Consider the following 22,571-nt stretch of genomic DNA (forward strand, 5'->3'; position numbering starts at 1 on the left):
TTTTCCAGTTTTTGCCCATTCAGTATGATATTAGCTGTGGGTTTGTCATAAATAGCTCTTATTATTTTGAGGTACGTTCCATCAATACCGAATTTGTTGAGCGTTTTTAGCATGAAGGGCTGTTGAATTTTGTCAAAAGCCTTTTCTGCATCTATTGAGATAATCATGTGGTTCTTGTCTTTGGTTCTGTTGATATGCTGGATTACGTTGATTGATTTGCGAATGTTGAACCAGCCTTGCATCCCAGGGATGAAGCCCACTTGATCATGGTGGATAAGCTTTTTGATGTGCTGCTGAATCCGGTTTGCTAGGATTTTATTGAGGATTTTTGCATCGATGTTCATCAGGGAGATTGGTCTAAAATTCTCTTTTTTTGTTGTGTCTCTGCCAGGCTTTGGTATCAGGATGATGCTGGCCTCATAAAATGAGTTAGGGAGGATTCCCTCTTTTTCTATTGATTGGAATAGTTTCAGAAGGAATGGTACCAGCTCCTCCTTGTACCTCTGGTAGAATTCAGCTGTGAATCCATCTGGTCCTGGGCTTTTTTTGGTGGGCAGGCTATTAATTGTTGCCTCAATTTCAGAGGCTGCTATTGGTCTATTCAGGGATTCAACTTCTTCCTGGTTTAGTCTTGGAAGAGTGTACGCGTCCAGGAAATTATCCATTTCTTCTAGATTTTCTAGTTGATTTGCGTAGAGGTGTTTATAGTATTCTCTGATGGTAGTTTGTATTTCTGTGGGGTCGGTGGTGATATCCCCTTTATCATTTTTTATTGCGTCTATTTGATTCCTCTCTCTTTTCTTCTTTATTAATCTTGCTAGCGGTCTGTCAATTTTGTTGATCTTTTCAAAAAACCAACTCCTGGATTCATTGATTTTTTGGAGGGTTTTTTGTGTCTCTATCTCCTTCAGTTCTGCTCTGATCTTAGTTATTTCTTGCCTTCTGCTAGCTTTTGAATGTGTTTGCTCTTGCCTCTCTAGTTCTTTTAATTGTGATGTTAGAGTGTCAATTTTAGATCTTTCCTGCTTTCTCTTGTGGGCACTTAGTGCTATAAATTTCCCTCTACATACTGCTTTAAATGTGTCCCAGAGATTCTGGTATGTTGTATCTTTGTTCTCATTGGATTCAAAGAACATCTTTATTTCTGCTTTCATTTCGTTATGTACCCAGTAGTCATTCAGGAGCAGGTTGTTCAGTTTCCATGTAGTTGAGCGGTTTTGATTGAATTTCTTAGTCCTGAGTTCTAGTTTGATTGCACTGTGGTCAGAGAGACAGTTTGTTATAATTTCTGTTCTTTTACATTTGCTGAGGAGTGCTTTACTTCCAATTATGTGGTCAATTTTGGAATAAGTGTGATGTGGTGCTGAGAAGAATGTATATTCTGTTGACTTGGGGTGGAGAGTTCTATAGATGTCTATTAGGTCCGCTTGGTGCAGAGATGAGTTCAATTCCTGGATATCCTTGTTAACTTTCTGTCTCGTTGATCTGTCTAATGTTGACAGTGGAGTGTTGAAGTCTCCCATTATTATTGTATGGGAGTCTAAGTCTCTTTGTAAGTCTCTAAGGACTTGCTTTATGAATCTGGGTGCTCCTGTATTAGGTGCATATATATTTAGGATAGTTAGCTCTTCCTGTTGGATTGATCCCTTTACCATTATGTAATGGCCTTCTTTGTCTCTTTTGATCTTTGATGGTTTAAAGTCTGTTTTATCAGAGACTAGGATTGCAACCCCTGCTTTTTTTTGTTCTCCATTTGCTTGGTAGATCTTCCTCTATCCTTTTATTTTGAGCCTATGTATGTCTCTGCATGTGAGATGGGTCTCCTGAAGACAGCAGACTGATGGGTCTTGACTCTTTATCCAGTTTGCCAGTCTGTGTCTTTTAATTGGAGCATTTAGTCCATTTACATTTAAGGTTAATATTGTTATGTGTGATCTTGATCCTGCCATTCTAGTTCTTTTAATTGTGATGTTAGAGTGTCAGTTTTCGATCTTTCCTGCTTTCTCTTGTGGGCATTTAGTGCTATAAATTTCCCTCTACACACTGCTTTAAATGTGTCCCAGAGATTCTGGTATGTTGTATCTTTGTTCTCATTGGTTTCAAAGAACATCTTTATTTCTGCTTTCATTTCGTTATGTACCCAGTAGTCATTCAGGAGCAGGTTGTTCAGTTTCATGTAGTTGAGCGGTTTTGATTGAGTTTCTTAGTCCTCAGTTCTAGTTTGATTGCACTGTGGTCTGAGAGACAGTTTGTTATAATTTCTGTTCTTTTACATTTGCTGAGGAGTACTTTACTTCCAATTATGTGGTCAATTTTGGAATAAGTGCGATGTGGTGCTGAGAAGAATGTATATTCTGTTGATTTGGGGTGGAGAGTTCTATAGATGTCTATTAGGTCCGCTTGGTGCAGAGATGAGTTCAATTCCTGGATATCCTTGTTAACTTTCTGTCTCGTTGATCTGTCTAATGTTGACAGTGGAGTGTGGAAGTCTCCCATTATTATTGTATGGGAGTCTAAGTCTCTTTGTAAGTCTCTAAGGACTTGCTTTATGAATCTGGGTGCTCCTGTATTGGGTGCATATATATTTAGGATAGTTAGCTCTTCCTGTTGAATTGATCCCTTTACCATTATGTAATGGCCTTCTTTGTCTCTTTTGATCTTTGATGGTTTAAAATCTATTTTATCAGAGACTAGGATTGCAACCCCTGCTTTTTTTTTTGTTCTCCATTTGCTTGGTAGATCTTCCTCCATCCCTTTATTTTGAGCCTATGTATGTCTCTGCATGTGAGATGGGTCTCCTGAATACAGCAGACTGATGGGTCTTGACTCTTTATCCAGTTTGCCAGTCTGTGTCTTTTAATTGGTGCATTTAGTCCATTTACATTTAAGGTTAATATTGTTATGTGTGAACTTGATCCTGCCATTATGATATTAACTGGTTATTTTCCTCGTTAGTTGATGCAGTTTCTTCCTAGCCTCGATGGTCTTTACATTTTGGCATGTTTTTGCAATGGCTGGTACCGGTTGTTCCTCTCCATGTTTAGGGCTTCCTTCAGGGTCTCTTGTAAGGCAGGCCTGGTGGTGACAAAATCTCTAAGCATTTGCTTATCTGTAAAGGATTTTATTTCTCCTTCACTTATGAAACTTAGTTTGGCTGGATATGAAATTCTGAGTTTAAAATTCTTTTCTTTAAGAATGTTGAATATTGGCCCCCACTCTCTTCTGGCTTGTAGAGTTTCTGCTGAGAGATCTGCTGTTAGTCTGATGGGCTTCCCTTTGTGGGTAACCCGACCTTTCTCTCTGGCTGCCCTTAAGATTTTTTCCTTCATTTCAACTTTGGTGAATCTGGCAATTATGTGTCTTGGAGTTGCTCTTCTCGAGGAGTATCTTCATGGCGTTCTCTGTATTTCCTGAATTTGAATGTTGGCCTGCCCTACTAGGCTGGGGAAGTTCTCCTGGATGATATCCTGAAGAGTGTTTTCCAACTTGGTTCCATTTTCCCCCTCACTTTCAGGCACCCCAATCAGACGTAGATTTGGTCTTTTTCCATAATCCCATACTTCTTGCAGGCTTTGTTCATTTCTTTTTCTTCTTTTTTCTTTTGGTTTCTCTTCTCGCTTCATTTCATTCATTTGATCCTCAATCACTGATACTCTTTCTTCCAGTTGATCGAGTCGGTTACTGAAGCTTGTGCATTTGTCACGTATTTCTCGTGTCATGGTTTTCATCTCTGTCATTTCATTTATGACCTTCTCTGCATTAATTAATCTAGCTGTCAATTCTTCCACTCTTTTTTCAAGATTTTTTGTTTCTTTGCACTGGGTACCTAATTCCTCCTTTAGCTCTGAGAAGTTTGATGGACTGAAGACTTCTTCTCTCATCTCGTCAAAGTCATTCTCTGACCAGCTTTGATCTGTTGCTGGCGATGGGCTGCGCTCCTTTGCAGGGGGAGATGCGCTGGTATTTTTTGAATTTCCAGCTTTTCTGCCCTGCTTTTTCCCCATCTTTGTGGTTTTATCTGCCTCTGGTCTTTGATGATGGTGACGTACTGATGGAGTTTTCGTATAGGTGTCCTTCCTGTTTGATAGTTTCCTTCTAACAGTCAGGATCCTCAGCTGTAGGTCTGTTGGAAATTGCTTGAGGACCACACCAGACCCTGTTTGCCTGGGTATCAGCAGCAGAGGTTGCAGAAGACAGAATATTGCTGAACAGCGAGTGTACCTGTCTGATTCTTACTTTGGAAGCTTCCTCTCAGGGGTGTACTCCACCCTGTGAGGTGTGGGGTGTCAGACTGCCCCTAGTGGGGCATGTCTCCCAGTTAGGCTACTCGGGTCAGGGACCCACTTGAGCAGGCAGTCTGTCCCTTCTCAGATCTCAACCTCTGTGTTGGGAGATCCACTGCTCTCTTCAAAGCTGTCAGACAGAGTCATTTGCGTCTGCAAAGGTTTCTGCTGCTTTTTTTGTTGTTGTTGTTTTTTAGCTGTGCCCTGTCCCCAGAGGTGGAGTCTACAGAGACAGGCAGGTTTCCTTGAGCTGCTGTGAGCTCCAGCCAGTTCGAGCTTCCCAGCGGCTTTGTTTACCTACTTAAGCCTCAGCAATGGCAGACGCCCGTCCCCCAGCCTCGCTGCTGCCTTGCGGTTAGATCGCAGACTGCTGTGTTAGCAATGAGGGAGGCTCCGTGGGCATGGAAACCTCCCGGCCAGGTGTGGGATATATTCTCCTGGTGTGCCCATTTGCTTAAAGCGCAGTATTGGGGTGGGAGTTACCCGATTTTCCAGGTGTTGTGTGTCTCAGTTCCCCTGGCTAGGAAACGGGATTCCCTTCCCCCTTGCGCTTCCCAGGTGAGGCAATGCCTCGCCCTGCTTCAGCTCTCGCTGGTCGGGCTGCAGCTGCTGACCAGCACGGATTGTCCAGCACTCCCTAGTGAGGTGACCCCAGTACCTCAGTTGAAAATGCAGAAATCACCGGTCTTCTGTGTCGCTCACATTGGGAGTTGGAGACTGGAGCTGTTCCTATTCGGCCATCTTGCTCCATCAACTCTCGTGTTTTTAATCGAAAAAATAATTTTAAAGTAGATTCTCAATCTAACATTAAAAATTAATCTAGTATTTCCTCCTTGCTTATATATACCTTTTATAAAGTAGGGAGCAACTGAAGATAAATTGTGTTCCTCACGCTCAAGGGAGGCAGGCTGCATAGTGGCTTAAGAGCATGGGCTTTGGAATTAGACCTAAGATACATTTTCACCTCTACAATTTAACTAGCTGTGTGAGCTGTCTACTCTTCCTTGCCGATAAGCTTCTAGTCCATGACAACTGGAGAATTAATGCCTGCTCCTTTCATCCTCTTCCTTCATCTCCTGCCCTCTGATTCTCATGTATATATTAATATGTATTGCAATTCATTATGCATACATACATGTATGCATATGTAGGTATGTAGTGAGTGTAGAACCATTGTAATTGATTTATATGTGTGTGTATATGTGTGTTTATATATGTATATTATATATATAAATATGTGTGTCTATCTATGTATATATATATATACTTGGCAACTCCTGGTCTAGAATATATTTCGAATTTAACCTATGAATGGTATAATGGACTTTGGAGACTCAGAAGTGGGGAGGCTGGGTGGGGTATGAGGGATAACAAACTACGTATTGGGTGTAATGTATACTAGTCAGGGAACCAGTGCACTAAAATCTCAGACTTCACCAGTATGCAATTCATCCATGTAACCAAAAACCACTTGTACCCCAATTAGATAGATAGATAAGAAAAAAATTTCACATTTGAAAGCTAAACACTTTACTCCCACCCTTTTCCATGCCACCACCCAATTCTACACTCTTCACAATCGTAGCAAATGGAAAGCACATTTTTCTCATTATTTAAGTCAAAAATCTTTACGTTATTTTTGACTTTTCTGTTTGTCTCACACTTAACAATCAAATCACACTGGTTCTACCTTAACAATGTATCTAGATTCCAACCATGTCTCTCCATTTCTGTTACTACCAGCCTAGCCCACACAACTATCACCTCTCCTTGGCCTCGGGCAGTCCCCTCCTTATTGGACACTCTGCTCCTGCCCTTCCCTGCCCTCCAACCCTTACAGTCTAAGGACTGCACAGAGAGTGATATTTTCAAACTTAAGTGAGATCATGCCATTCTGATGCCCAAAACCCTTCAGTGTCTTCCTCTTCTTACTCAGAGTAAGTCTTTTCAGTTTCCTGCATGACCTAGCCATGCTACCTTTGGAATCTCTCATTCTGCTTCATCCATTCTGCTTCATCCATTCCATCATGTACCTGTAACACATGATGCCTTTACACTAACTGTTTTCTGAACTGGAATGGTTTCTCCCCCATAACCATCTGGCTTGATCCTTCATTTCATTCATGTCTCTGCTAAGATGTTACTCCAGTGACGTGGCTTTTATAACTTAACTCTAACAATAAAGTACCCTTCTCCCTCCTCTCATCCATTTTTCTTTATAGAATTTATCACCATCTCACATATTATGTATTTGTTTATTGTACGTCTTTATGAAAGCAGGTAATTTTTCTCGATTACTTACCTCTATATCCCAGATCTCAATGACCACCACAAACTGAGCAGCCAATAGCACGTGCTCAATACATGCTTGTTATAATAATCATTTCCTACACTCTGGCTTTATTTTCAAGCATTTTTATTGCCTACACTTTGAAAACCCCCCAAGAAAACTAAGAAAGCATAAAAATCCAGTTACCAATGCTATGTAAATAATCTACCTTTGTTTCTTTGTGGGAAGGCTGTGGTGGATATTTGCATGCAGACAGAGGGATCATCACGTCCCCCAAGTATCCAGAGACTTACCCATCCAACCTCAACTGTTCTTGGCATGTCCTGGTCCAAAGTGGCCTGACCATTGCTGTCCATTTTGAACAGCCTTTCCAGATTCCAAATGGAGATTCTTCGTGCAACGAGGGGGATTACTTGGTGGTAGGTCTTGCTTGCTACCCTTTCTAATTACATTTTCCATATACTTCATTCAGAAAACAAAATGATAATTTTTCTCTCTTGGGACATACATGGATAAGAATTACGTCCTCCTCCTTTTGCAATGTAAAAGAGTTGATGCAATTTTAATTTGTTTTTCCAGCTGAGAAATGGTCCTGATATCTATTCTCCACCCTTGGGATCCCCTGGAGGAAATGGTCATTTTTGTGGCAGTCGTGCTTTATCAACTCTGTTCACCTCGGATAATCAAATGTTTGTTCAGTTTATTTCTGATCCTAGTAATGAAGGGCAAGGATTTAAGATCAAATATGAGGCAAAGAGTTTAGGTAAGTATTTTCACTGAGAATTATACCTACTTTTCCTGCAATTGCTTGGTCTTCCTTGATTAAACAGATTTGAGAAAAAACATAAAAAGTTTTCTTTTCTGAACTAACAGTAATAGAATTCATAAGAATGCCTACTCTCAAGTACTTATTGTATTTGATACATTCAATATCTCATCGTGACTACTTCTCAAGTAAAGCATCATTATTTCCATTTTAAAAATAAGTAAAATGAGGCTTGGACTTTTCCGAGGCCACATGTCTAATTAGTGATCAAAGTGAAATTTTCCATGAGTATAAGATAAACTATTCTTCTTGATCCCTGAAATTCCTTAGACCTTTCCATTATAAGATATCTAACTATAAGTTAATTCTAGTTATAGAAACATTGTAAGAATTACGTTTGCCTTATTTTCTAATAATTTGTGGGCTATTTTAAAGAACACATAATCTTTTGATTCTATTATTACTGATTTAATTACACATTACATGAGAGCCTTAATTGCTTGTACTTAATTACACTTGATTATAATTGCATTTAATTCTACTGTAATGATTTGATTTTGATGACATTTGCTTTTTAGTAATGTTTAATTGAATAAATAAGTAAATAAGTAAGCATCACTTTTAAAAAAGGGAATAATGTCAGTAGAAAGTAATAGAATAATAAATTTTTGCTTTGCCCCACCAGAAGTTAGATAATATAGATTTCAAAATGATCCTATGACTTGAATCCCAGATTCATAGATATATATATATATGTATGTATAAATGAAATCATATGTTTTATTGCACATTGTATGAGATTTAAAGTCAACATGATTTCTTTGTTTTGGTAAAAGAGATGAGTAAAAGTCTTCACCAACTGACACACAAAAATAATCGAATAGCTTGAGTAAGGTTCAAAACACCAGGTAAGGAGCAGCTTTGGTCACTTCGCAGTGCACAGAGCTCTGGCATAAGGAGGAAGCTTTAATGCAGCTCTGTGGGCACCTGCACCATTGCTTTCTAAGCTGGGATCTTCTCATCCCTCCCTCTCTCGATGCTGAGCTTTGCAGCTGAGTCATGAATGGGCAGTTTTCACCTGGTACCAAAGCATTTCAAGAATAGCAGTGTCTTGAGTCTAGTGAGTAGGTGTCAGCTCATTCTACATAACTCTACTTTTCTGTTTTTGTTTATTATAGACTCAGTCTTTTTTTTCTTTCTTGAGACAGGGTCTGTCTCTGTCGCCCAGGCTGGAGTACAGCAGCACAATCTCAGCTCACTGCAACCTCCGCCTCTCAGGCTCAAGTGATTCTCCTGACCCAGCCTCCCTAGTAGCTGGGACTACAGGCATGCACCACCACGCCCAGCTCATTTTTGTATTTTTGGTAAAGATGGGATTTCACCATGCTGCCCAGGCTGGTCTTGAACTCCTGAGCTCAGGTGAGCCACTTGCCTTGGCCTCCAAAGTGCTAGGATTACTGGAGTGAGCCACCGTCCCCAACCAATAGACTCAGTCTTGATTTATATTTTTAAAGTCAACATTTAGTGGTAATTCAGATACAGTAAGCATATAAGGGTTACAAAATACTAAGGGTGTATTTGACATTTCACCTCTTCTGTTCCTTTGTGGATTCACTGTTCATGCAAGTATGGTTATGGCCATTACTTCCTACATGTCTTTCTTGAAGCTTATTATGACTGTTGTTAACATCAGACTTAAAAGTCTGGATTTCACAACCTCTTGTTGGCAACCTGAAACAACAGCATCACTCTTAGTTCTCTCTACTTAACCAACTCAACCATGTTCCATAACTATAGCCATCCTCCTACTTCCCACATCTATCTGGCTGTCTTCCTATCATATCTACTTCCATGCCACTCCCATTTCTCAGCCTTTAACCTAGGTCCTTTTGTGAACATTTTTTGACATCAAATCACCTAGTTTTATACCATTTTTCTCCAGAGACGCTCCTTCGCTATGGTTGATTGAGATTTCTAGGACCCTGTGGTAGATGCCTTTTATTCTCACCTGATTAATAGGCCTATGGATTAATTAATCAAACATTTACAAGGTGTTTCACATCATGCAGGCCACCAATTTCTGCCAAGGAGTTCACAGTGTGGTAGAGGAGACAGACAAGCAAAGGCACAATTAGAACATGATACAGGGCTGGGCATGGTGGTTCATGCCTGTAATCCCAGCACTTTGAGAAGCCAAGGCAGGAGGATCACTTGAGGTTAGGAGTTTTAGACCAACCTGTGCAACATAAAAAGACCTTGTCTCTACCAAAAAAGTTTTCAAAGTAGCTGAACATGGTGGTGCACTTCTGTGGTTTCAGCTACTCAGTAAGCTGAGTTGGGAGGATCACTTGAGCCCAGGAAGTTGAGGCTGCAGTGAATCATGATCATACCACTGTGCTCCAGCCTGGGTGACAAAGCAAGACCCTGTCTCAAAGGAAAAAAAAAAAAGAACATGGTATATGGTATAATAAGTGCTAGAAAGAGGAATGCACAGAATAGAAACACCTACTTCAGCCCAGGACATCAGAGAGGACTCCAGAGGAAGTAGATGAAGAGATTTGCCAGTGATAAAAAGATGTGAGTGCATAGAAAGTCTCAATGTTACAAGTCATATTCAATAATTTGAAAGAATTTACTACTGCTGGAGAACAGAGTCAAAAAGAAGTAAACATAATAGTGATGAAGCAGGCAGGAATCACTGTGTTCAGGGCCATGGATGCCACCCTAAGTTAGTTAAGATGTTAATCAAAAGGTAATGGGAGGTGTTGGAAGATTTTGCTCCAAAGCCTGAACAGTGTGATCAGATTACAAACACTAATGTAGCTGCAACACTGAAATCACTGGAGGTGGAGAAGACTAAAGAGAGAGAGACCAGATGAAAGAGTAATTTAGGGAAAAAAATTACACCCTGAACTAAGGCAATGGCAGTAAGAAGGTAGGAGAGAGGGCATATCAAAGATATTATAAATATGGGATTGAGTGAATTTGGAGGTCAGTTGGATGTGAGGCAGGAGGGAAGGGATGGGAGAAGCCTTAGGAGCAGTTGTTAGGTTTTTGGCTGGGTGGATCCATTCATCCCGCAGACATTTATTAAGAACTTTTCATGGGACAGACACTGTATTAGGTCCTGGGGATGTGTCAGTAAATAAACAAAATCCATGTCCTCATGAGGCCTAATTCTAGTGTTAAGATGCAGACAATAAATAATTAAAATATGTAAGATGCCATATGGTGAAAAGTATCAAGGAGAAAAATAAGGCAGTAAGGTAGATACAGAGTGTCCATGGGAAGAGGGGCCGATGCTGTCATCAGCAGACTCAGGTATGGAACTCTGGTTGGCGAGCAAATGAGAGTGTTCACTTGAGATGTGTTCAGTTTGAAATCTCTGAATTACCTCCATTGGAGATGCCCAGTAAGTGGCCAGAACATAAGTCTGGAGGTCAGAACAGGGGTCTAGATTGAATCTGTAAATATGGGAATAATCAACAGACTGCTTATCGTTTAAGTCATGAGGATGTATGACAGCAATTGGGGAATTATTCAGAGTGAGAGGAAAGGCCTACAGGAGATTCCTGAGGGCCTCCAGCAATGTCAGGGAAGCCCTGGAGAGAGGCGCCCAAGAGCCAGAGGAAGAATAATGCGAGGAGTAAAAGGAGGAGAAGAGCTTGGTGTCACAGAAGCCAAGGGACAAAAATGTCAAGAAGGACAATGTGATCAACCATGTTAAATGCTGTGGATATAAAGTAAGAACTTAAAAAGTTCTTTGGGCATATAACTGTGAGGTGACTTGAGAGAACACGAGAGCTTTCATAGGGTTGAAGAAGGAAGGGCAAAAAGAGAGAAAGAGAGAGACAGACAGACACACACACAGAGAGAGAGATTAAATACGGCAAGATCCTGGAGGTGACAATAGGATGGGAACTTGATCCAGAGATACAGGAAGATAATGTACAGAGGGAAAAATAGAGTGTAGAGATGCAGATGAATTTATTGAGGATAGTAACAAATCAGGGGTAACAAGTGGAAGGGATTCTCCTCTGATTTCTTCTACTTTCTTTGTAAAATAGAGCCTAATGTAATGTGCTTAGAATCAAGAGGAAATGGGGAAAGTCAAGGGTTTAGGGAGTAAAGTTCAAAACAACCGTTGTAGTTTATATGAAAAGTAATGGGTGAATTGCTCGGTGGTGTTGAGATGGGAGAACATATATTTGCAGGGGCATCAATTTCCGTGAATGAATGGCTTGAATTGAACACAGCCACAGAGTTGGTATTTTGCAAGGGAAGTTTGAAGGAAAGACACAAAGCAAGGGAGTCGGAGCTCATCAAAGGGATTTGCAATTTAGAGTTTCAGAGATGGGGGAGTTGGAAGTATTGACAGAATTCAGGATGTGACTGTAAGAGGATGAGTGACAGTGGACATAAATATGGCTAGAGTTGAGCAGATCAAGTATATGTACGGCTATGTGATTGGACAGGCTAGTTTCATTGGCATTGTAAGTACTTTTACTCCTATCTGGTTTGTTTGTTGAAAATGCCAAAGAATATTTATTGATAATAGAAAAATATTTTGTGATAATGCTTTGGTTTTTTAGAACAGTAATATTAAAAAGCTCCTTTATCCTCTGGCATAACATGGCTAATAAATTGTCTCATGCCATTGATCTTGTTTCTCAAATGCATCTAAATCCTGAAGAAACATAATGAATGAATGCTCCCAGAGTTGTGCAAAGATATATCTGCTTAGTCTTTTAAATATACCAAGATCATAGCTCTGCATCATTCTTCTGTACTGAATGCTCAGGGGGAGACTGTAACTGCTAGCATACTTACATGCTTATCGAAGTGGTGGATATTTATTCATGCTTCTGTGATGTTCTGCCCCATGCACCATGTACCATAATCATTTGGTTGGCTTTAAGAAATAATGAAATTTCCAATGAGAATAGATGGTCTGGCAAATTAAAAAGTGTCACACCTGGTAGATCCCTCGATAGCATATTGAGAATTTGTTTGCTGGAAAAGAAAATGAGGATCATAGTAGATGAAGGGAAATAGAGACAAAATACAGAGAAGTTGACTTTAAAAGATGATTTGTGGCCGTTGATTGAATCCCCTTCACCAGATCGTAGACTGATTTAACTGTGTTTGCTGACAGCCTGTGGGGGCAATGTCTACATCCATGATGCTGATTCTGCTGGGTATGTGACCTCCCCCAACCACCCTGATAATTATCCTCAGCACGCTGATTGCATTTGGATCTTAGCGGCTCCACCGGAAACACGCATACAGCTGCAATTTGAAGATCAATTCGATATTGAAGTAACACCCAAGTATGTCACTTCCATTTTCATCTTTTTTCCTACCCAAAGTTAGTGTTTTTTAACTGTCATGTCTCAAAATAGTCCATTTCTTTCAGTAGCACACTGCAAGGAAATCTAGGGGAAAAGGGAAACGCTTAATGGCTCAGGCCTGAAAACACAGTCGGCCAGTCACTCTCCCATCAGCTGAGCAGGTTATGTACATGGATATGGTCCCTTGTGACCTTAGACACTTCCTGCAAGGGACACTGAGGGTGGCTACTTGAGATTGATGTTATCCGTTCTTCCTCCTACAGGAAATATATCGTGTTTCTGATAGATGAATATTTATTTGCCTAGCCTCATATTCGGTGTCACAAATGATAAAACATCTGTTTAACAAATGGGAATTTGTGTGGTGTGTCACCAGGGGTCACCAGTGTCGGAGCAGTACTAAAGCATGCACAGTATAATTTCTCAGTCTTTATTTAATAAGAGTTCTGAAAGGATTACAAAACAGAGAGTAAGTCTTACTATGTTAAAGAGAAAGAAAAACTATATAGATTGTAAAAAAAAAAAAAAAACCATTTTTATCTTTCCTTGAACAAAAGCATGTGTACATTTGCATGAAGGCAGCTGTGGTGCAAAACTTGGATATAAGAGCTTGTGTTGCTATTTCTGGCACTGGGTCTGATACGACTTACTCTTCCACTCATGGAGCATTAATTGGCTCATGTGACTCCCTGAAGAAACGTTAGATACATGCTTATCTACGTTTATGGACACGGAAAATTTCAGTTGGGACGCTCCATTAGTCCCAACTACAGAGCTGTTTGAGAATTTATCTTTGTCATGTGAAATGTATCAAATCATTGTGTGGAGCAAAATACTTGTTGTTTTTTGAAATTCATAGGGACTAATTTGAAAACAACATTTATATTTGTAAAACCAATACAGAATATGGAAGGGAAGTGAATATTCCTGAATGTAGAACATGTAAAACCTGTCTTTTGACCTACTAATAAAAGAATGTGTTATTAGGAAAAATACCATACAGCATTTTAAAGTGACGTGGCTTATGCTGATTCTATCATAGTCTTTTATGCTAGGAAACGATGATTTAATAATATCTTCAAAGAAAGTGAGATTGTCATTATCAAAATAAGGCATTTGACCATGTAAATTTAACAGAATTTTGTTTCCACTTCAGCTGTACTTCCAACTACCTTGAGTTGCGGGATGGAGTGGATTCAGATGCACCAATACTTTCCAAATTTTGTGGGACGTCTTTGCCCAGCAGTCAGTGGTCCTCAGGAGAGGTTATGTATTTGAGATTTCGATCTGACAACAGCCCCACACATGTGGGATTCAAGGCCAAGTATTCTATAGGTAATAATTTTTTTGAAACTTTTGTTTTAGCTTCAGAGGTACATGTGCAGGTTTGTTATATAGGTAAATTCGTGCTTGGAGGTTCGTTGTAGAGATTATTTCATCAGCCAGGTACTAAGCCTATAACCTAATAGTTATTTTTTCTGCTCCTCTCCCTTCTCCCATCCTCCACCCTATCAAATGAAAAAAACATTCCATGCTCATGGATAGGAAGAATCAATATTATTAAAATGGCCATACTTCTCCCCAAAATTTACAGATTCAATGCGATTCCTACCAAACTATTATGACATTCTTTACAGAACTAGAAAAAACTATTTTAAAACTCATATGGACCTCAAAAAGAACCCAAATAACCAAGGCAATCCTAAACAAAAAGAACAAAGCTAGAGACATCACAATACCTGACTTGAAGCTATACTACAGGACTACAGTAACCAAAACAGCATGGTACTGGTACAAAAATAGACACATAGACCAATAGAACGGAATAGAGAGCTCAGAAATAGGGTCTTACACCTAGAGGCATCTGATCTTCAACAAAGCTGACAAAAGCAAGCAGTGGGGAAAAGATCCCTATCCAATAAATGATGCTGGGAGAATTGGCCAGCAGTATGCAGAAGATTGAAACTGGACCCCTTCCATGTACCATATACAAAAATTAGTTCAAGATGGAGTAAAGACTTAACTGTAAAACACAAAATTATAAAAACCCTGGGAAACATTTTTATATTAAATAAAAGAGTTATTATAGAATGAATATGTTAAAACTTTTTTTAAAACCATGACTTTTTAAAAATAAGTCTTTCTATTTGCCTAATTTTAAAAATATTTTAATGCTAGAAATAAGTAAGGTATGTAAATGTTTGAAACCACAGTCATTAGCCAACTTTAATTTCTCTTTTAGTTTTCATTTTAAAACATAATCTTAGTAAACTTGAATATTTTATATTTTCTCTAACTTATTTGTGAAGAAATATATGTAGTTAAACTCCTGTTTCTTCAGCTTACTATGAAATACAGTAGTTCTCTCTTATCCATGGTTTAAATGCCCTTGGTAAACAGAGGCTCCAAAATAGGTGAGTACAGCACACCAAGATATTTTGAGAGACCACATTTACATAACTTTTCGTACAGTATACTGTTATGATTCTTCTATTTTATTATTATTGTTGTTAATCTCTTGTTATGTCTAATTTATACAGTAAACTTTATCATAGGTACATAAATAGAGAAAAAAATAGTCTATATGTCTGTATAGGGTTTGGTACTATCCAAGGTTTTAGGCACTCACTGGGGGTCTTGGAATGTATCCCCCAAGGAAAAGGAAGAACTGCAGTATGTTTATTACTTTAAGTAATAAAACTATTTAAGAACCAGATAACTATATTTAGAACAGCGTCTTTGAATTCCTCATCATATATAAAATAATTAAGCTTTTTTTTTTTTCTCTGAGTCTGTAGTATCAAATCAGTCCCTGGATAAAAAGCAAACATGTCAGTGGGGCATGGTGGCTCATGCTTGTAATCCCAGCACTTTGGGAGGCCAAGGCAGGTGGATCACGAGGTCAGGAGTTCAAGACCAGCCTGGCCAAGATGGTGAAACCCCGTCTCTACTAAAAATACAAAAATTAGCCAAGCATGGTGGTGGGCACCTGTAATTCCTACTACTCAGGAAGCTGAGGCAGAGAATTGCTTGAACCTGGGAGGCAGAGGTTGCAGTGAGCCGAGATGGCACCACTGCACTCTAGGCTGGGTGACAGAGAGAGAGAGACTGTCTCGAAAAAATTAAAAAAAGAAAAAAGAAAAAAAAAAAAGAAAAGAAAAAAAAGAAAGCAAATATGCCTATTCCGCATTTTGATTTCCTTATTTAAAAAATGAGCGGTAACTTTGCTTGTTGAAGATTCACTAAGATTCACTGTAATATGGTCACAATAGCACATAATTTGATATCTAATAGGTCTAGACACAAACCAAACAAATATTTAATACAGTGAAAGTTCAGAAAGACTAGTAGTAACAATGTTTAACTACACCATAGATCATGTTATATCCTGAGTCAAGCTGCATATAATTCAATTAGCTATCACACCCAGCTAGTAAGACATAATTGAAGAGTACTTTTCAAGGCCCTGAGATATCAGTTACTGTAGTGAACTGTTTAGTTGAGAGTAAAACTAGAAATGACAGGCGTCTCCACAGTACCCCTTCCAGCTGCGCATGGGTTCAGTCTTTAGGACCAACACAGGGTACTAGGCAGGCCAGATCAGCCTATCCGTTGGTCTTGAGATGAAACTTACTTGCAACTAATAGCTCTTACATAGTGTCCCAAAATAATTAATGTGACTTTACAGAATATTCCATTTAGTCGTCATCTTCTGTTTCCCATTATTGAATTGGACTTGTGGTATCATTTCTGTTTACATCAATGGTAGAATTCAAATATTGAGGAAAGCACTAACCATTTTCAGAATTTTAAAAACTTCAATTCAGAGTCACTTGGCACCTAAAAGTTTTCAAATGTGCTGGTGAAATGAAGAAAACAAAATTTGTAATAGAATCAATCTTTCTTGCTTGCTTGCTTATTTATTTATTTATTTGTTTGTTTGTTTGTTTTGCAGCTCAGTGTGGGGGAAGAGTAACAGGGCAAAGCGGTGTTGTTGAAAGCATTGGACATCCAACACTTCCATATAGAGACAACTTATTCTGTGAGTGGCATCTCCAGGGGCTCTCCGGACACTATCTCACCATCTCTTTTGAAGATTTTAACCTTCAGAATTCCTCTGGCTGTGAAAAAGACTTCGTGGAGATCTGGGACAATCATACCTCTGGTTAGTGAAATATATCTGCTCTCTTTTGGGTGTTTATTTTCACATGTACTTATTCAGCCTCTGAAGTTTCTTCACTTCCAAGAAAGGCAAAAGCATGTCTATACTCTGCAGAGAAGTACAGACTAATGAGTTTTGGGCAGTACTGGCGATTCTCTCCCTCAATTCTACCATTAACAATGGATGCCCAAAGCCCAGGTGTCATATAGCCCACCCTAGAGGCCACTTGAGGAGAGCAACGGTATTGGGAAGGCACCTCTTGCTACTGAGACATCCCATTGCCACATGATGCGGTTATTTGAGGGGTGTTCTATAGCTTGAGAAGGGGAAGGGGCCATGCATGTCTCGTAGTGGTGGCATAAGGCAGATATTTGTCACTCTGTTGTCTCAGATCATTTTTTCAACCAAATGAGCAAGGCTTCCACATTGTGCTGAGATATCCTTCCCCTAATTGGTTGCATTTTTTTCACTTCTTCATATATTTGAATATGTTCATTTTTATTCATGTTTTCCTGTTGTCTTGACAGAGATTAATGTTTCTTCATAGGCAGGGTCTTGTTTTTTATTATTTTCTTTGTATACACAGGACATCTCGAATAGAGGTTAAAAGAAATCAATCACCTGGACATGTATATTTAATTATTTGCCTCTCACAGGAAACATCTTGGGCAGATACTGTGGAAACACCATTCCTGACAGCGTGGATACTTCTAGCAATACTGCTGTGGTCAGGTTTGTCACAGACGGCTCTCTGACTGCCTCAGGATTCAGACTGCGATTTGAATCCAGTGTGGAAGGTGAGTGCATTGATTCATTCAACACAACATTGAGCACCTGCATTGGACAGACACTATGCTAGGCACTGGTGTTACAATATTTGAAAAACAAAACAAAACATGACCCCTATTTTCTTGGACCTCAATCAAAAAGTCACAGTGATAAATGAAAAATTACAGCTGTGATCAATGCTATAAGGGAAAATAACTAGTATCATGAGAGTTATAATAAGAGGATGAGAGTTATACTGTAATGCCCGCCTTAAGAAAGTCCTGTAGTTACTCAGAATTTGTCTTACTGCAAACCCGACAAACTCAGATGAAATAAACATCTTGTTCAGAAAAACTGGGTACTTAACATTAACTTCCTGATTTTCCTCTGTTTTTTTTGGTAAACATGAGGTCTTGCCTTGACCTCCCAAAGTGCTGGGGTTACAGGTGTGAGCCACCACTCCTGGCCGATTTTCTTGATTTTTTTTTTTTTTTTTTTTTTTTAGATGGGGTCTTGCTCTGTTGTCCAGGCTGGAGTGCAATGGCATGATATCAGCTCACTGCAACCTCTGCCTCCCAGGTTCAAGCAATTCTCCTGCCTCAGGCTCCTGAGTAGCTGAGGTTACAGGCACATGCCACAATGCCTGGCTAATTTTTGTATTTTTAGTAGAGATGGGGTTTCACCATGTTGGTCAGGCTGGTCTTGAATTCCTGGCCTTGTGATCTGCCTGCCTTAGCCTCCCAAAGTGCTACAAGTGTGAGCCACCGCGCCTGGCCCGATTTTCCTGATTCTTAAGTTCATTACAGTCACTGATCTCTCATTTCTTGGGCCATGATGATAATTAAATTGCTGCCTGTGGACTATCATCCATGGAAGGCAGAGTTAAATATTAATAGAGATAAAAAGTGAATGTATATGTTCACTAAAACCCTTATGCACATAAATAAATACGGAGAATAATTTTGTCTGGAAGGCTAATTTTTAAATACCTGAATTTTGAGAGCTTTCCTGGTGACAGACATTTTGATTTGATCTTGGCTTTTTTCCCCCACATCAGAGTGTGGTGGGGATCTTCAGGGCTCTACTGGAACATTTACTTCTCCCAACTACCCGAACCCAAATCCTCATGGCCGGATCTGCGAGTGGAGAGTCACCGCTCCGGAGGGAAGGCAGATCACCCTAACGTTTAACAACCTGAGGCTGGCCACGCATCCGTCCTGCAACAATGAGCATGTGATAGTAAGTGTTCCCTGCCACCTGAGATGTTATATTCCATCGTTTAAAGAGTTTACTGACCCATGAATCATAGTCAGAAAGCTAGGTCAGGAAAATTGCCATCTATGCAACTATAACTCAAATTCTAAGTATTGTTGAGAGAACAAAATCACAGTAACCTGTCAAAATAATTGTAAAAGTTGTTTTAAGAGACTATCAGCTATCACTCTGTGCATCAGGGTCATAGAATACATTTTAAGAGTGAATGATCATGACAAATAGCAAAACTGGGGAGGCTGTGGGAAGCTAAGCCTACAGCAGCACATAGCTGAATAGGACCAGAGTCACGGCACAAACCACCACGAAAGTTCTGAGCAGATGGGTGGTCCTGCATCATCACTGCTCTTTCCAGCGGTGCAGAGGGCCTCTTGGTGGGAAAGCACTGCTACGTGGCCTCCACGTCGCAAACTCCAGTGGTTTCAGATGTGCCCTCAGCACTCTCTGCTTCCTGCAGTAAAAGAAAGCACATGAGATCCCTGAGTGTGAATAATAGATTGTTAACTGTGAAGTACTATACATACATATGTGTGTGTAGATAGGTAGATTGGATTAATATTAGTAAATTTCTCCACCCAACTTACCCCTTCTGCAGTATCTGTTATCTCAGTAAATAATTCCAAACTTCTGGTTGCTCAGGTCAAAAATCTCGATGTCTATTTTGGAATCATTCCTCTCACACCCTATATGGCACCTATAAGCAAGTCCCATTGGGTGTATCTTTAAAAATATCCACAATGGAACTACTTCTCATTGTGTCTACTACTACCACCCCCACCGTTCACTTGGATTATTTTAGGAAGTTCCACCTGGTCCCCCTGGTCCGGCTCTCATCTCCCTACATTCTCAACACAGCAGCTTCTGATGGTTTTAAACCTCAATCAGATCATGTTGCTCCCTTTGAAAATCCTCTAATGACTTCTCATCTCACTCAGAGGAAAATCCCAAATTGCACCTGTGGCCCGCCTGGCTGCCACTTATCTGCTGCCCCTCCCTCTTCTACCTGTTTGTCTTATCTCAAACTCCTCTCTGCTTGCTGGAATCCAGCCACCCCTGGCCTCCATTCTGTTCCCGGAATGCGCTGAGATGCTCCCCATCTGGCTGTTGCCCTCATCTGGAATGCCCCTCCCCCGATGGCCTGCTCCACACCCTCACTTCATTGGGGTCTCTGCTCGAATGCCTTTTAATCCATAAGGTCTAAGTACCTTATATTACAGACCCCACCCTGGCCTGACCCTTCTCTGCCATGTTGTTTTACAGCACTTCACACCTGCTGCCATACATTATTTTGATTTGTTCATCAGTTTATTGTCTGCTTCCCCCACTAGAATGTAAGCATTCTAGCCATGGCTTGAGAATATGGCTTGAGGTCAAGCCAGAGTTTCATTTACTGCTGGGGATTCACTGAATCCCCAGTGCCTGTACATAATAGAGATAAATAATTGTTGAATGAATGGGTATCAGAGGTACTATCATTATACCTTTAGTAATAAGCCACTTTTGTTGTCAGTTTAATTGTCAACTTTTGGGTAGTGAATTTCAAAAATATGAAATATCTTTGTATCTTATGACCACTTTGTATTGCTGTAAAATGATCTCATTCAACCTTCAAATTTTATTTCCAAGTTCTAATATCTGAAGGACTGAACTGTTGTCTTTCAAATCTTGAAAATAAGAAACCAAGTGGGTTTTCTTTTATTTGAGAGCCAGGAAATTTTGGACTAAGATTGTTTATTATAAGAAACTTTTTTTCCTATTATTGATTGAATATATATGAACAAAGATGAAATAGAAAAAATAATAGCCACTCCCACTATACCATATTTTGATTCATTTTCTCATCTCTTCTTGGCAAAGCATACTTTATGTACTTGTAATCATGAGATATAAATCCACTTGAATTCTGATTTTAGTCCATTTTTCCAGTTATAAATATAATAGATGCTTATTGAGCAATATTTGGAGAGTTCAGAAAATAAAAAATATAAAGGTATTTTAAATTCTACTCATCTATTACTAAAATTTTGATGTATATGCTAACAGTTTTTTTTACCTTTGAAATTATTTTCATAGTTTAAGTCATACTGAATATAATGATTATCAGGAATTTTACAAGTAGAGTATTCACATATCCTTAGGAAAGAGAATATGAACAGTCATAGTTTTAGAGCTCAAATAAAGATAAAAGTTATAGCCACAACCACAATTCCAAAGCAGATCTTACTTGTCATCTCCCTATCCCTTAATTATCAACTTACAACTCTTGTAGCTACTGCTGGTTGGTTTTATGTCATTATTTCTAAATAATATTCCTGTTCTACTACTCCTTGCATTTTTTGGACATTATCTATCCACATCCTACTCTGGAAGATGAAAATCACCCCCCTGCCACCACAAACACACATGGGTTATGCACAGTTTATATGCTTTCCCAATTGTCTCCCAAAATACATATGTCACAGCTTTTGCTTAAATTGTCATTCACTTGACATTACCGTGGTTATGTAAACACCATTCACAACTGAGCCAAGTAGTGTACTATGGCAACGTTTGCTTTTGTTTTCCTAAGGAATAATAATCATGTCCTCTTTACATTTTCTTGGGTTTTATGCATTGATCACCAATTCTTCCACACCCTTTCCACCCCAGGTGTGCATCTTTACCTTCTGTAGTAAAACATATCAGTTCCATTTCTTTTCCTCAGTAATATCCTTCCTTGAGCCTTTGTCCATCAGTTACAAGCCTGACGCTAGCTGTCATTTCAGAATTTCCCTTCGCCATTACATGTGCAAGCTCCTTCATTCTTCTCCTGGGCTGGAAAGCTGGCTTTGTGATGCTATGCACGTCCCTTTCTTGGTTAATTTCCTCTTTTGGTGAGGCATACCCTCTTGTAGCTCCCCAAGGAAATGGGCAAGGGCAATACATTTTTTGAGAAATGGTATACCTGAAATATACCATTTCTCAAAAATGGTATAAATGTAATAAGTAGATTACATTATCTTTATTTTACCATCAATCTTTGAAAAGTATATATTTAAATATTTTATATGTTTGATATATTTATATATATATATGAATATATTAATAATAATTTTGAAGTTTTGTGTTGCTTATTTGGGATCAGTTTTCTTCATGTTCCTATGTCCTGTTTACTAATATTGGCCTCTGCCTTTTGCATTAGTCACTTCCCTAAATGTCTGCTGATCTTTGGCTATTCATTCATATTTAAGAATGAATTACCAAAAGGATGACTGGCATCTCTGTATGCATGAGGGGACCCTGACTCTTTAATCAGGGAAAACTACAAACCTGCAAATGTCATATCCACAGGTCTTTGCTCTTTGGGAGGTTAAAACTCCAGCACGGAATCACTTTCAGAATTAATTTTTTTTCTGAATCTTTAGTATAATGTCCACATTCCTTTTTTGAAGTATATTTTTATATGTTCAATGTTTATTTTAGTTCCTCTTTACTCTGCTCCAAACAAAGACATGTGGGTTGGCCTTTGCCCCCACTCTATTTGATTGAGAATTTGCCCAAAAGAGTAAGAAGAAAGATGAAAGAGGAAGAAGAAGAAGGAGAGGGAGGAGGAGAAGGAGGAGAAGAGGGAGAAGAAGAAGAGGGAGAAGGAGAGAGAGAAGGAGAAGAGGGAGGAGGGGAAGGAGAAAAAAGAACCAGA

The 22,571-nt window shown here is 39.3% G+C and overlaps 1 protein-coding gene across 1 annotated transcript in view; it reads left to right on the plus strand.

Annotated features, from left to right (window-relative positions):
• Positions 1-22,571, plus strand: part of CUBN (cubilin) — a 336,941-nt gene that overhangs the window by 228,243 nt on the left and 86,127 nt on the right. Inside the window, exons 43-49 of the mRNA XM_023223232.1 lie at positions 6,802-6,992; positions 7,153-7,336; positions 12,495-12,669; positions 13,847-14,025; positions 16,646-16,855; positions 17,509-17,649; positions 18,678-18,859. Coding sequence (XP_023079000.1) covers positions 6,802-6,992; positions 7,153-7,336; positions 12,495-12,669; positions 13,847-14,025; positions 16,646-16,855; positions 17,509-17,649; positions 18,678-18,859 — 1,262 coding nt within the window. The remainder of the gene's footprint in view (positions 1-6,801; positions 6,993-7,152; positions 7,337-12,494; positions 12,670-13,846; positions 14,026-16,645; positions 16,856-17,508; positions 17,650-18,677; positions 18,860-22,571) is intronic.

Source organism: Piliocolobus tephrosceles, chromosome 9, assembly GCF_002776525.5.
Source record: "Piliocolobus tephrosceles isolate RC106 chromosome 9, ASM277652v3, whole genome shotgun sequence".
Lineage (NCBI taxonomy): Eukaryota > Metazoa > Chordata > Mammalia > Primates > Cercopithecidae > Piliocolobus > Piliocolobus tephrosceles.